The sequence below is a fragment of the Ochotona curzoniae genome, unplaced genomic scaffold (genome assembly GCF_017591425.1).
Source record: "Ochotona curzoniae isolate NIBS_2020 unplaced genomic scaffold, NIBS_Ocur_1.0 contig_1014, whole genome shotgun sequence".
In the NCBI taxonomy this organism is placed as follows: Eukaryota; Metazoa; Chordata; class Mammalia; order Lagomorpha; family Ochotonidae; genus Ochotona; species Ochotona curzoniae.
Window position 1 is genome coordinate 9,738,203 of NW_024464920.1, and position 14,929 is coordinate 9,753,131.

Sequence of the window (14,929 nt, forward strand, 5' to 3'; positions counted from 1 at the left end):
TCTTAGTATGCTCTACAGGTAGGTAAACAGAGCTGATGAGACAACTTTTCTTCCAAGTTCTGCAACTTCAAAACCAGCTAGAAATACAAGCAAATAATTATTCAATTATTTATGATGATCTCTTTTACCTCCTGGTGCTATCACATGAGCCCCAATATGTACAGCTGTTTAACATTCTCTATAAAGAAATGATTTGAAACCCTGACCTGGGTTACATGACTGCCAAGAATAGTGTTACAATTCATTCATTCCTGTGCCAAAAGCTTGCTGGATACCAACTGTGCCCTGGCACACAGCCCTGGCTGCTTTTGGGAGGGTTACACTGCAGATGGAGAAGGCAGCGTGTAATGAGCAACTCCACATCCCTGTCAGGGAAGAACACGTTAAAGCAGGCCCCGAGGAGGACCTTGCATTTTCTTCTGAGGGACCTGTGAGCTGTCTGTGTAGGGATAGATTTAGGCAAGGGAATGATGGGATCCAAGTTCTGTTTTTAGAAGATGCCTCGGGCTCCTGTGTGGAGAGCAGGCTGCATGAGGCCAGCTGGTCACTGAATCACTCCCCTTCCTCCAAGTAAATTTCACTGATGATGTTTCTGTCCCCACATACTCAGAGGAATGATTCCACACAGCTGATCCTTGCCTTTTCATACTTTTGGAATGAAATTATTTCTTTATTTGAAAGGCAAGTGCTACGAAGATCTTCCGGCTGCTGCTTCACTTCTCAAATGGCCACAGCAGCCAGGACTGGGGCAGACTGAAACCAGAAACCAGAAACCAGGAGCTTTATCCAGGTCTCTCCCATGGGTGCAGAGGGCCCAAGCACAAGGGCCATTCTCCACTGCTTTTCCAGGAATATTAGCAGGCAGCTGGATGGAAAATGGAGCTCCCAGGACTTAAACTAGCTCCAATATGGGATGTGGTCACTACAAGTGGCAGCTTAACTCACTGTGCCATAACACCAGCCTTGTAAGACTTTAACTTTTTAAAGATTTTGTTTATTTGAAAGGCGGAGTGATGGTGAGAGAGAGGAGAGAAGGGAGAGGAAGCGTGGGCCAGAGAATCTTTCCACAGCTGATTCACTCCCCAAATGGCCATAACAGCCATGTCTGGGCAGGGCCAAAGCCAGGAGCCAGGAACTCGATCCAGGTTTTCCACATGGATGGCAGGGGCCCAAGGACTTGGCCCGTCATTGGGTGCTTTCCTGGGAGCATTTGCAGGGAGCTGGTTCAGAAACAGAGCAGCCAGCATTCAAACCTACACTCTGATATTCCAGGATGCTGCTTGGCTCCGTTACTTTTTTTTCATAGTACTTTTGTGTTGTGGGGCGCGAGGGAAAAGGGATAGTCTTAAGAAGCTAACAGATATTTAAGAAAAAAATTTAGGAAAATTTTATGTCTCTTATTATATAGATTCATGAATCTGTTTGAGGTTTTATTCTGTTTCTTTTGAAATCCCTGCATAATAAAGTATAAGCTTGTTTTTGGCCTCCTCACAGTCTATTTCGTATTACAGAATATTGTGGATTTTCTTTTTGACACTCCTTGTTTTCCATGACTCATCATTTCCCCTGTCACAAGCCCTTGCTCCCTTAATAGGTTCATTAGAGAGGTTTGTATCACCTCCCTCCTGAGCCCCTCCTTAAAAATTTTATCTTCAATTTTACTTTAAAAATCACGTAATCAGTTTGAAAAGCAGAGAGAGAGAGAATCTCCCATCTGCTGGTTCTGCCTGCAATGCTTCTCCTGGCTACAGCTGGGCCTCACTGGAGGCAGGAGCAGAACCTCAGCTCAGTTTTCCCGCGCAAGTGACAGGAAGCCAGCTACCTGAGTGCTCCCCTGCTGCTTCCCAGGTGCATATCAGCATGAAGCTTGAATCGGGAGCAGAGCCAGGATGCAAACCAAGACACTCTGACAGCGAGGCAGGTGTCCCAAGTGGGGTGCCATCCCCTACACCAGCAGCCAACCTTATTTTTAACTAGTACATGGTGATGGCACACAGTTATGGGACCTGGTGTGGCACTGCAATGCATCCATATGTGATGATGCAATCTGGTTAACTGGAATATCCATCACCTTGGCCACTTATCACTTCTTTGTGTCAGGGCCCCCTTTATACACTCCTCACAGAGTGTATAGACTCTCTCTCTCTCTCTCTCTCTCTCTCTCTCACACACACACACACACACACACACACACACACGCCAGAGGCCTCCCAGGAGTCAAAGTTTGTCACTTGTGACCCTTCCTCCCTCTGTTTCCTCAGGCTCAGTTTTAAGTTGCCTTTAGTGTCCACTCCGGAATTAACAGAAAGTTGCATTGAGCCAAAAGTCCTATTGAACTAACTCGACCTGCCACCTTACACTTGGCTTTAAAGTGCCTTTTGACTAATTTCAGAAACCAGCTCTGCCCTCAAGAGAGGTACACTCTTATCTCCTACCACCAGTACACATACTCCAAAAAGGTGCCACAAGCTTGGAAGGCAGACCCAGAAAAGAACCATTTGTAGTCACAGTGACTGCATTTGTTACCCAATTCGTCTTTGAAAAGGCATTGAAAAGTAATTACAGTAATTACTTCATCTAGAAATACAAGTTAACTGTTCCCTAACTAGTCATCTTTCTTTCTCTCTAGCCTTCCTGTTTTTATTATTCATAATTTATAGTTTGTTCTCTTCACAGAAGTGGGTTATCGCACGAGAATATGTAACTTAGATCCTTGCCCTTCTTTGCCTACGAACTAGCAGTAGCTTCCACTCCAGTTAGAATAACCCACCATGCCTGGGAACAGGCTCTGTGTCGTTATAGTGTTTGCTCCCTAGCCTCTCCAGCCACTGTGCCTTTTTCTGCTGGTCTGCAATCCCCCTGACCTTGAGCAAGCCTACCTTGATTCTGCTTCTTTTTACTTGCTGTTCCTCCTGGTCAGAATGCCCTTCCACTAACTTCGCTGCATGGCTACCTTCATCTCAAGAGCCAGGGCTGTGCTGGCAACTCCAGGTGGAGTTTCATGTGCAAACAGGCAGCACATCTGTTCTTCCAAATGAAGAACAGGGCAGCTCAGCCCCAGGTGTGATCAAGGTCTAAAACTCCCCCTTGATATCTTATCACTCTCAGATAACTGAAGGTATAAATCAAACCGAGACTGCACTGGGCAAGCAATTCAAGGTTTGCACACAGCCCTATACACATGTGGTGTTTTCTTTCTCTTGGCAGGTTATTTTCAGAGCACTGTCGCCGCCATATGATGCCGAGAACCCCTATAGTGCCAAAGTTCAGGAGCAGCTGAAGATCACCAATCTCCGGGTGCAACTGCTGAAAAGACAGTCTTGTCCTTGTCAGAGAAATGACCTGAACACCAAGCCGCAACACTTCACACACTATGCAATCTATGATTTCATTGTCAAGGGCAGCTGCTTCTGCAATGGCCATGCTGATCAGTGTGTACCTGTGGATGGCTTCAGACCTGTCAAGGCTCCGGGAGCATTCCATGTGGTAGGTGAAACCACTCCATCTATAAAACCAACTAAACAAACAAAACCCCCCCAAATCTAAATCACATTATTTTGGTTTTGGTTAGTCTGAGTACCCAGGGAGTGGGGTCTGTGCCTCAGTGGTACTTCTGTGTCTTTCTCTGCCAATCCATTCTTCTCTCCACAGCCCTCCTATGAAGTATGTATTCATTTGGCTGTTCCTCTCCAGTTTTAGAATCGTGGTCCTTGGGGTGGGTGGGAAACCAGGTGGGGCTTCTCCCTCAATATCCCCCTCTACCTCAGATATATGAAGGAAACAATTTGGAAATAATAGTCTTACCCACTTTCCTGTAGCCCTTGACCCTTTGCCCAAATAAACCATGTAACGATTGTTAAAAAAAAAAAAAAACACTGAGTGGAGGATGGAAGGGATAAGGGGAAATGCCTGTGCTTATACAACTGTATCATAAAAAAATTTTAAAAAAATAGATGAGGAATAAAAAAAAAAAAGAATGTGGTCAAGCATGATAACTAAATACCTTGGAAAATTTCCTTGGACATTTCTAGTTGCTTTGACCTTGAGATATGTAGTGTAAGGTGAGCGGTCACGAGAAGCTGGCATGGTCATTCCAGTGGCATTATCACACAGAAACTAGTCCGGACTGTCAATGGGGACTATTGTTGAGTATTTGAAGTGGGAATGAGAAGAGCCTCCATTTCGTGCTTTGTATCTCTGCCGTCCTGCCAGGAGAATGAAAAGCAATTCTCCTCTTGAAGGGTGGCCTGACCTGGTTTTCACCCTAACACAGGGCCAGCCTCTTTTTCCTCTGTACTCACACATCTCCTGTGCTTCCATCTGAACTTTTCTTGCTTGTCTGCTGCTCTCAGGGGATGGGACCAAGTGTGTTATTCAGGAAGTAGGCGCTCAGGAGGTATTTGATTGAATGGTAGCAGCATAGTGGAAGGACATGATAATGAATTAGAGCCATTGTTTGTCCTCACCTCACCACCTTTCCGAAAGAGGCAGAGGGGCTCAGGCAGCCAGCCAGGGTTGGGCTGGATCCAGAGTTTTGATAGAGGTAAGCAAGGGAGACAGCAAATAGAACACATCAACTCTTCGGCTTTGTAGTTTGCTCTGATATTTCTGTACAGAGACAGAGCCTGAGGAAGGCCTTGCACTATCCTTCCTGCATGACCTAAATGGTAGACATGAGCATTCTTTCTTCATTTTTTCCTAGTGCCACCCCAGGTCAGCAGAGGCCCTGACGTTGTGAGGCAGCGTGACAGTGTGGGCTGGCTGAACTGAGCTGCTGGAGTGCAGAGCAGCCGTGGGTAACCAAAATACCCAGGGCAGTGACCAGAGAGTAATGACAATAACAAGAGCACCTGGCCTCCCAGAAGTGAGTCTGAGGTTCCCAACGTTGAAGAAAACAGTATTCATTCATCCAACACTTACTCATTTCTGAGTTTTGATAGAATGTTGCTTCAAACAATGAGGAGAATAGTAAGTGTACATGGGTTAAGTGGGTTCACTTTGATTTAATTTAAATAGAAAATGACCCAGATATTGTAGAGACATCAACCTACTAGATTATAAACTAAGGAGTTACTGAGAGGCAGAGTGAGACTGAATCTCTGCCATTCTAGTGTAAGGAATTAGTAAAAAGAAAGCATGCAGGTCTCTTGTTTCTTCAGTTGTGTTTTATGATCCAAGCTTTACCAGACCATCTGGGGTAGAGTTCCATGCCAAAGGGCAGACACAAGCCTAGAGGCCCCTGTAACATGGCACATAAGACACCTTCAGTGAACACTTGGACAGTGACTGACCTTGAGACAATCTGAATGTCTGGGATCAGCCAAACTAAGCTACAAGAGTTCTCAAGAGCGTTATGATATATTCATGAGCATTTAGCATCACTTACTAAGGCTGAAGGAGAAAAATGACTAGATGTTTCCTTTTGTGCTGCCAGTTTCAACAAGAGATTAACTCCAAATTAATTCCAAGTTAATTTGATGCAGAAGCATCAAGTCATAAGGGTGCTTCAAAAAGTTCACCAAAAATGAAATTTAAAAAAGAATTTGGGAGGGGGGAAATATTTGGAAATCCATTCTTTTTTTTTCATAAAATGCACTTTACAAAGACCCTTTGGTTTTTGTCATAACATTCTCCTTGAATATCCTCTGTACCATCATTTGACATAATATTCTGCCAGCAAGCGAATATTAACAATTTGCAAAGCATACTTGATAATTAAGTGGAAGGGACCACACAAGAGATCTTCAATAAAGAACATAGAAATGTGTATTTTGGAAAACTGTATGTGAAGTTCGCAATTCTTTTTGAGTGCCAAAGAACCCTTTTTTGTTGCTGTTGTTTTTAACTCTGCTAACCACAGACTTTGAAATTCCCTCTTGTCAAGTTTTTTCCACTTCCAAAGCATGTTATTTAGAATCAGGCATCACCATCCTAGGATACCTTATGCAGTGAACACCATTTCGTTATTCATCTCAGGCTGCTTTGAAATTGAAGGCAACTTCCTGCTAAAATACTCAGGTTCTATAAGATTGGTATCTAACATATCCTTCTACCCAGTTTTCCTATGGATTTCAAATTCGGCCCTGGAAATAGCCTCTGGTACTGTAACTAAGCGCATATGCCTGAGCCAGGCCAGGCTAACTCAAGCCTGGAGCTGATCCAGGGAAGGGATAAAAAGCAGGCTGAGTAGCCAAGATTATGTTGGCTTCTAGGGATCCAGTTCCAGCAGAAACCTTGTGTCTAAATCATTTTCTGTTTATAAAACAAAGATAAGCAATTGGACCAGCAGAGGCTGTGGCTGAAAGAGAGAATGGTCCTGTTTCCAGGTCTTTCCTCCCTCAGACTTAGCTGCATTTATTTTTATCCATGTTTTTCTTTGAACTGTAAAGAACTGGTATATTAAATACAACAATAGTTGTCTCCTTTGAGTATGGTGTTCTTAGTTCTATGATGGCTTAGTTGAGCCAACTGCATTTTGAAACTACAGGGCTTTTTTTTTTTTTTGCCTCTTTAGAAAATAGCCACAAAGTCAATTGTCCTCCCCTAGAGTGGTGTATCTACGGACACTGGTCATTACATGCAAATGGCTATAGAGAACTGGACTAGTAAATTGTGCCCAGAGAATACAAGGTGGCCTCTTATGTAATACTGGTCTTGTATAGCTTGTCATGGGCAGGCACATACAAATCGCACATTTTTTAAAAAAAGATTTATTTATTTTTATGGGAAAAGATGGGGGAAAGGAGAGACAGAAAGATCTTCCATCCGTTGCATCACTCCCCAAGTGGCCACAACAGCCATAGCTGAGTGATCCGGAATCAGAAACCAGGAGCTTCTTCTGGGTCTCCCACATGGATAAAGAGTCCCAAGGCTTTGGGTGGTCCTCTACTGCTTTCCCAAGTCCACAGTTAGGGAGCTGGATGGGAAATGGACCGTCCAGGACACAAACTGGTGCCCATACAGGATCCTGGCATGTGCAAGGTGAGAACTTTAGCCACTAGGCTACTGCACCAGGCCCCAAAAATCTCACATCCTTGCACACTTTTTCCTCTATCATAGTGGCTCACAAAGTATGGTTCCTGAATGAACAGCATCAGCGTTATGCAGGGCCTTATGAGAAGTGCAAATTTTTAGCCCTTAACCCAGACCTACTGAGAGGTGGAGCCCAGGAATCCAGGTTCAGCAAACCTTCCAAGGTAATTCCAATGTTTGCTGAAGTTTGAGAAGATTGTACTCAACAACCAGTTCATGGTGACTAATGCTGTGGCTAAGATGACTAATTAATTAATGAAATTTGATTTTATGGGTTAAAATTCCTGGTAGCTGATGGTAGCAAATTAGGGAAAGGATATCAGATCTATTTCAAGCTATGTAAGAATTTAGGATTATTTCCTTTCTTTAGAAGGGAGAGGTATAGAAATTAACAACTCTTTTACGTTAAAAGAATGGCCATTCAGCCCAGTAACTAAGACCCGATCTCCTTCACTTTGGTGCCTGAGTTTGTTTCCCAGCTCCAGCTTCTGATTCCTCCATGCTTCCAGTTTCCCACCACTCCAGATCCTGAAGGGCCACAGCTGATGAGCCATGGGACTGCATCTGTGCCAGCCACTCAGCGTCCTGGCTCCTGGTCCCATCCCTAGCTGTTGTAGGCAGTTAGAGAGTGAGCCAGTAGATGGGAGCTTGTTCTCTGTGTGTTCTTTCTTCCTCTCTCTGCCTCTTAAATAATAATTTTTTAAAAAGTCAATGCTCATGTTTTCTAAAAGTTGTGCCACTTTCTACATGTTACCCCTTCTTTCCAGATCCAGCTTACTTATCCCTCACTTGTTAAAACAGACCTGCATTTAACTCATGATAGTACTGACTGCTACTCAGTCTCACCAAACCTAAGTCTCCTAATAAAATGTGGATATTTTCTGCCTTCTATTGTTATTGGGAGGACTAAAAACTATGATATCCAGTGCCTGTAATATGACAGGTAGTCCTTGCATTGCTGTTCCTATTACATTGTGTTCTGTCAGCCACTTCTGCTAGTTCTACTTCTTCCTCAATGACAAGACTAAATAGAGCTTATGTCCTTTTGATGTATTTACAAGATGATGGTATTTTTTATGCCAAGGAAAACTGTGCTTTGAATCCAGCCTACTGGGATAATAGAAACTATTTTCTCTTTGCTGCTGCAGAGAATGGAATTAGTTCCATTTTGCTAGCAGCTGGTGGTTTTATAGCTGTTGGATGGTGGATGGTAATGAGAATGATGATTCTACTGCTGACTGAAGTGTCATCCATTGGATGACACAGAAGCCTTAGAATACCAAAGAGAGCCACTGAAATGCCTTGAGCTACACTTACTGAATTGGAATTTTTTTCTTAATGAGAAATTAACTCATCATACAAGAATGTCAATATTATGAAGGATGTATTCTAAATCTAGGCACAATCACTGAGACTTGTGAAACTATAGGGAAGCTTGAAGAAAATCTTACTTAGTTACTTACCTGTCTAAAGGCAAGTTTAAAAATCATTCATCGAATTTCATTATAAAACTTTTTCCCTCAACTGAATCTGAACATGTTTACTTATTAATTCTGTTTGTTTAGCTCACGTAATTTATCATTCTAGAACAGATTGAAGGCCTTAGTTTTCATTTTCTTTGGAAACCACCATACTACAAATAAACCAGAAATATAGTTAGAAAACCCTTGGCTCTTTAAGATATTAGGGAAGAGAACAGAAGCACATAAGATAGTTAATGAAGTTATTAAATGACACTATTAAATCCAGTCTTAAGATACTTTTATGTAGCACACCATGTAGTTATGTTTGGACATAATCTGTAAATTAATTTTACATGTTAGTATGGAAAAATCGCTATCAGAATTATGAATACACTAGTAATAGTTAACACTGATAGGATGCTTACTCTGTTCTGGGCTCTGCTGTTGTACTGTGAGTGTTATTTAACTAATGTTTGCAACAGTTGTATGGTGTACCATACTCATGTTGCTTTTATAGATCAGAGGCTTGGAAATGCTAACCAAAGTCCTAAAAGCTAATAAAGGAAGAGCCACACTTTAAACATAACTGTTAAGCACCACAGCCCATTCTCTTGTTGTGGGGCTGTGAAAGAAGTTGTCTAACTAGGTCAAGATATTAGGACTGGAACAGAAAAAAATGAAGGAGCAAGAAGTTGAAAGCAGAGTCAAGAGACTGATGATCAAGATGGATCATGGAATCTAAACTGTTCCAGAAGGGAAGTGAGGACATGAAAGAGCAAGGCCAATTTTTCACCACCCAAGATTAGTTAGTTGGTTTACATTTCATAAAGTCCCTTTCAGTAAATTATTTCACTTGTTCCTTATGCTAACCCTTAACATACATGTTTTTAATTCTTTTCTGCAGATAAAGGAAACAAGGTACAAAGAGATTAGTTTTCTTGCTTGAAGTCACAGTCATAGAGCAATTAATCATACTTAGATTTCTTGCTGGTATACCTCACCTCTACTCACAAAAGACTACCAGGAAAAATCCTCTTATTAAAAACTTTTCTAGGCCCTGGCCCTAAGGGTAACAGCTAAAGTCCTTGCCTTGAACGTGCTGGGATCCCATATGGGTGAGTCCTAATTCTGGCAGCCCCGCTTCCCATCCAGCCCCCTGCCTATGGCCTGGGAAAGCAGTCAGGACGGCCCAAAGCCTTGAGACCCTGCAGGCACGTGGGAAACCCTGAAGAAGCTTCTGGCTTCTGGCTCAAGATTGGCTCATCTCCAGCCATTGTGGCTGCTTGAGGAGTGAACCATCGGATGGAAGATCTTCCTCTCTATCTCTCCTCCTCTCTGTATATCTGCCTTTCCAATAAAAAAAAATTCTTAAAAAAACCTTTCTATAAAAGTAGATAACATATCCAAGTCATTCACCTGTTTACATGTATCCATAAATTAACATTTATTCTCTCTTCTCTTCCATTCATGTACTATTAAGATGACCAAAGGAGAAAGAATAAAAATAATAACATTGGAGATATATCTATAGATATATCTATTTTATTCTATAGAAAGAATAAAAAGTGAAACAGAGAGAGAAAGAGAAATTTTTGGGGGGTGGGATGAATTAATATATTTGAAAGTCATCTAAATTACACTAGTTATTCGATGATTAGGAAATCAGAAGACTTTATAACCAAAGACATTATAAATGAATCTTTGCATTCATGAAAAGATTTCCCATGGGGTTTCTCTCAAAGGCTCTCCTAAAATGTTTAAGTATTTTTTACGTATAGGTCTTTAATGATTTCAGAGAGGCAGCTGCAAAAAGACAGAAACAGCTGAAAGTGAAGATATTCATGGCAGAGCTGACACTTATAAAAGTACAAAGAGACAGTAGGGATGATTCCCTAAAATACAGTATCAGTCCATTCAATATTCAACCGGTTTTTGAATGTGCTTTGTAGGAAATAGAGTGTATGTGTGTGTGTGTGTGTGTGTGTGTGTGTGTGTGTGTGTGTGTGTGTGTGTGTATAAAATTTGGAGCATGGAAAGAATTCATATACGACCCTCTTAATTTGGTTGAACTTCTAGTACATAAATTTCGGAAGGTGCAAGTTAAACTTGCCAGTTTTGTTACTATAAATTACATCCTCAGATATTTAGAACATATCTCACTTTCAATTTTTCTCATGAATATTTCCTTTGTAGCATTTTTGGATCCATCTCTGGGGATAGTTGAGAGCCTGGAGTCATGTCTCTGCAGCCGGAAGGCAGGGAGGGGAAGGAGAAAACCACATGAAAAGAGACACGCTGAGGAGGCTAAGAGATACCTAACTTCTCGTATCACTGTGCTATTTCATTAGTATCTTGCCAGTTTTGTAAGAGCTGGAAATGTACTTCAGTTTGTTCTAAAGCAGTTACATTCAGTAGAAGATAAACTGTAATTTAGTCTGTCTTCTAAGGGCTGGGCCAAAACAAAGCCAGGAACCTAGAACTTTATCTGGGTCTCGCACTGGGTAGCAGAGACCCAGAAACTTGAGCCATCTTTCACTGCTTTTCCTGGAGTATTATCATGGAGCAGGTTGGGAGGTAAAGCAGCAGCTTAATTCACTGTGCCACAATGCCAGCCCTAGGATGTTAGATTTTTATTAGATAATTTTTTGTTATCTATTGAGATTGATCATGTAGCTTTCATCCTTTATTTTAGTATTATATATTATACTGGTTGCTTTTTCTAGTGTTACATCAATTTTGAATTTCAAAATTCATAGTCTTCTAGAGTTTTAGAGAGATAATATTTTATAGCCAAGAATATACTATTCTTCTTTTTCTCAAATGCAGAAAATATAGCTGCTCTTTCAAGTTGTATTAAGAATTCATATATATACGTATATACATGTATATACATACATTTAATACATATATCAGCCATGCTAGGTTAGCAATGTCTAGACAAAAATATTTTATGGGCATTGAGGCCATTTGGAAAGTGAGCTAGCAGACAGAAGACCTCTATGTGTAACTCTGTCTTTGAAAAATCAATATTTTGAAAATCAAAGACTCCTTCTTGAAGGAAAGGGGAAAAAAGGCACAGTAGAAAACTGAGTGGAAGTGGTGAGAGGAAAAAAAATCTAACTTCTAGGGCTGGCATTGTGACAAGGGGAAAAAAAGATATGATACTCAGATCAGAAATGAAGAAATAAATCTGTTTATTCACAGATGATACACTCTTTTGTATAGAAAACTTGTAATAATACACACAGATAATAAGTCATTAATAAGCAACTTCCGTACAGCTGCAGGATATAATGTCAACATAAAATTCAGTTATATTTCTATACCTTCATAATCAGCAATCTGAAAGGGAAATAAGAAAACAATTCCACTTGCAATTGCATCAGAAAACTCAAACATTATTACAAGAAATTAAAGTAGATATAAATAATGGGAATATATCCTGTGTTCATGCATGAGGAGAACTGCAGATTCAACAGGTTTTCTGTTATAATTCTAGCTGCCTTTTTAATGAAGATGTATACTCTAAAATTCACATGGCAACATACGAATCTCCAAATAGCCAAAATAATCTTACAGAAGAACAAAACCAGAAGACATACTTTCAAATCTCAAAACATATACAGAGCTGTAGTAATCAAAACCATGTGGTATTGGTGTAAGGACAGACATAAAGATCAATGAGATAAAGGGTTCAAAAATAAACTTTGCATATATGGTCAACTGATTTTTTTCAACAAGAAGTCATGACTTCAATGGAGGGTTGGGCATCCAACCTCACACTGAAGATGCCCACATTTCACTGTGGAGTGCTCAGGTTTGATTCCTAGTTTGGGTTCCTAATTTCAACTTTCTACAAATGCAGACCCTGGATGGCAGCAGCTGATGGCTCAAGTAGTTTGATCCCTTCCAGACACATAGGAGACCTGGAATGAGTTCCTAGCTCCTGGTTTCAGCTTGGTACGGTCTGGGTTGTAATGAACCCATTAGTGGGAACCCTCTCTTTCTTTTCTAGTTCTCTTTTACCCATCTCTCTGCCTTTTGAATAATATTAATATAAACAGTATTCAATGGAAAAAGAATGGTCTTTTCAACACCAAATGAGGCTGAGATGAATGGAGAGCCATAGGCAAAAGAATGAATGAATTTGGAACTTTACCTCACACCATATACAAAAATGAACATGGATCACAGGCCTACTTGTGAAAAATATAAAACTCTTGTGAATTTTATTAACTTTTGTGGTCTTGGATTAGGAACTGGTTTCTTAGATGAAAAAGCACAAACAACAGAAGAAAATAAATTGGACTTTAGCAAAATTAAAGCTTTTGGGTACTCAAGGATATTATTAATAAAGGGCAGGGATAATACACAGAATGGGAGCAAATCAAATCATACCTTTGATAAGGTACTGGTACTCAGAATATATGTGAACAGGAAAATGGCAATGGGGTGAAAAAATACATATATATAAACCTTACAACTCAACAAGAAAAAAATATTTTTAATGGTCAAAAGTTTGAATAGACATTTCCCCAAAGATATGCAAATAACCAATAAGCACATGAAAAGACACCCTACATCACTAGTCATTAGGGAAATGCAAATTGAAACCAGAATGAGACTCTACATTCACTAGCATGGCTGGACTCAGACAAGCAATAACAAGTGTTGGCAAGGATGTAGAGAAGTTGGAACTTGCATCCATTGCTGGTGGGAATGTGAAACGGTGCTGCTGCTGTGGAAAGCAATCTAGCATTTAAAAAGTGTGATAGAGTCACAACATGACTCAGCAATTCTACTCTTCCAAGTGAATGAAAAACATGTCTACACAAAAACTTGTACATGAAGGTTCATACAAGGATTATTTAGATTTTTATTTTAAAGATTTATTTATTTTCATTCAAAAGGCAGACCTATAGAGAGAAGGACAGACAAAGAGAAAGATCCTGCATCCACTGGTCCACTCCCCAAATAAACACAATGACCAGAGCAAAGCCAATCTGAAGCCAGGAAACTTGAGCCAGACACTTCGTCCAGGTCCCCAAAATGGATTAGGGGTTTCAGGGACCTGGGCCATCCTCCACTGCCCTCCCAGTTCACAAGCAGAGCATCCAGGACACGAACCAGCACCTGGAGGCAGAGGACCAGCCAGCAGAGTCCCCATGCTCCTATGAAGGTGATTCTTAGTAGCCCTGTGGTATATCCATACAATGGAATATTATTGAACCATAAAAATGAACAAAATACCAAGTCATGATCCAACATGGGTAAGCCTTGAAAGCATTATGCCAAGTGAAAGAAATCAGATGTAAAACGCACATAGTATATTATTTCTCTTATATGCAGTGTCCAGAAATAAGCGAATTCTAAAGACAAAATAAACATGAGATTTCTTTTTGGAGTAATGAAAACACTCCTGACTGGATAGAGGTAATGACCATATAACATTTTAAGTATACTGAAAACCATGAATTATACACTAAAAAGGTTGAAATGATAAATTTTATATCATGGAAATGTCATCTCAATAAGAAATTAACTAGCAGAACAGAATTATATAAAACCCCCAAACAAGACTAGTTGTATAACTGTTTTACAGAATGAATATATTTCTTTTCAAGTTTTTCAATCATTAAAATGTTGTAAAATTTTTTGTGTTTACTCTAATGGCACACATTCTATAAACATGATCATTACTAGGTTTCATTTACAAAATAAAAATCTATTTCTTTGAAAAGCGATAGTTTATGGATGAGGAGTACTAAAGACAACCAATTTTTTTAATAGCTGTGGCAATATACAAGAAATCACAGACTTCTTACAAGCTCTGTGTTCTGACAGAGTTGCATTATTTTTAAATAAATCAGTATTTCCATCTTGTTCTATCATATGAGCACACACAATAGTGAAGACTACGTTTTACAAATCTCACCTAGATGCAAGCAATTCTCCAAATGCCAAGACCATCTGAATGAATTAATTCAATAACAAAAAACTATGGAAGAAAACATGCCCAAGTGACTGGCTTCTTGTACTACAATCAGGGGCTCATTTATCTTAAACAAGTCAACTTTTGTAACACCCTCTGTACTGTATATAATTCTGAGTGACAGTCAAACAGAGCTGTCAGGGAAGAAGGAGAACACAAGAATGTGAACTGGAATGAAATTGCAAAAACACACAAAACTTTGTAAGAGAATGCAAAGTAGTCTGTGACAAGGAATTTTCTTTTAAAATACCCTGAAACTATGTGAACACACTGAGAGAGTGAATGGCAGTGGGGTGAAAAGTACTTGGTAATCCCTACTGCATTTCTAATAGAATTTACCTGGCCCCTAATTCATTATAAAAACTCATCTACATCCTGAAAGACATTGAACAAGACCCTACAAAACCTTTCTTCATTCTCATGTCCAGTGCTGCTTAACGGA

General features: G+C 40.2%; 1 protein-coding gene across 4 annotated transcripts in view; it reads left to right on the plus strand.

Moving 5' to 3' along the window:
• Positions 1-14,929, plus strand: part of NTN4 (netrin 4) — a 116,182-nt gene that overhangs the window by 40,907 nt on the left and 60,346 nt on the right. For all 4 annotated transcript variants that reach the window (XM_040980569.1, XM_040980554.1, XM_040980561.1 and 1 more), the window contains one exon: positions 3,208-3,486. In XM_040980569.1, coding sequence (XP_040836503.1) covers positions 3,208-3,486 — 279 coding nt within the window. The remainder of the gene's footprint in view (positions 1-3,207; positions 3,487-14,929) is intronic.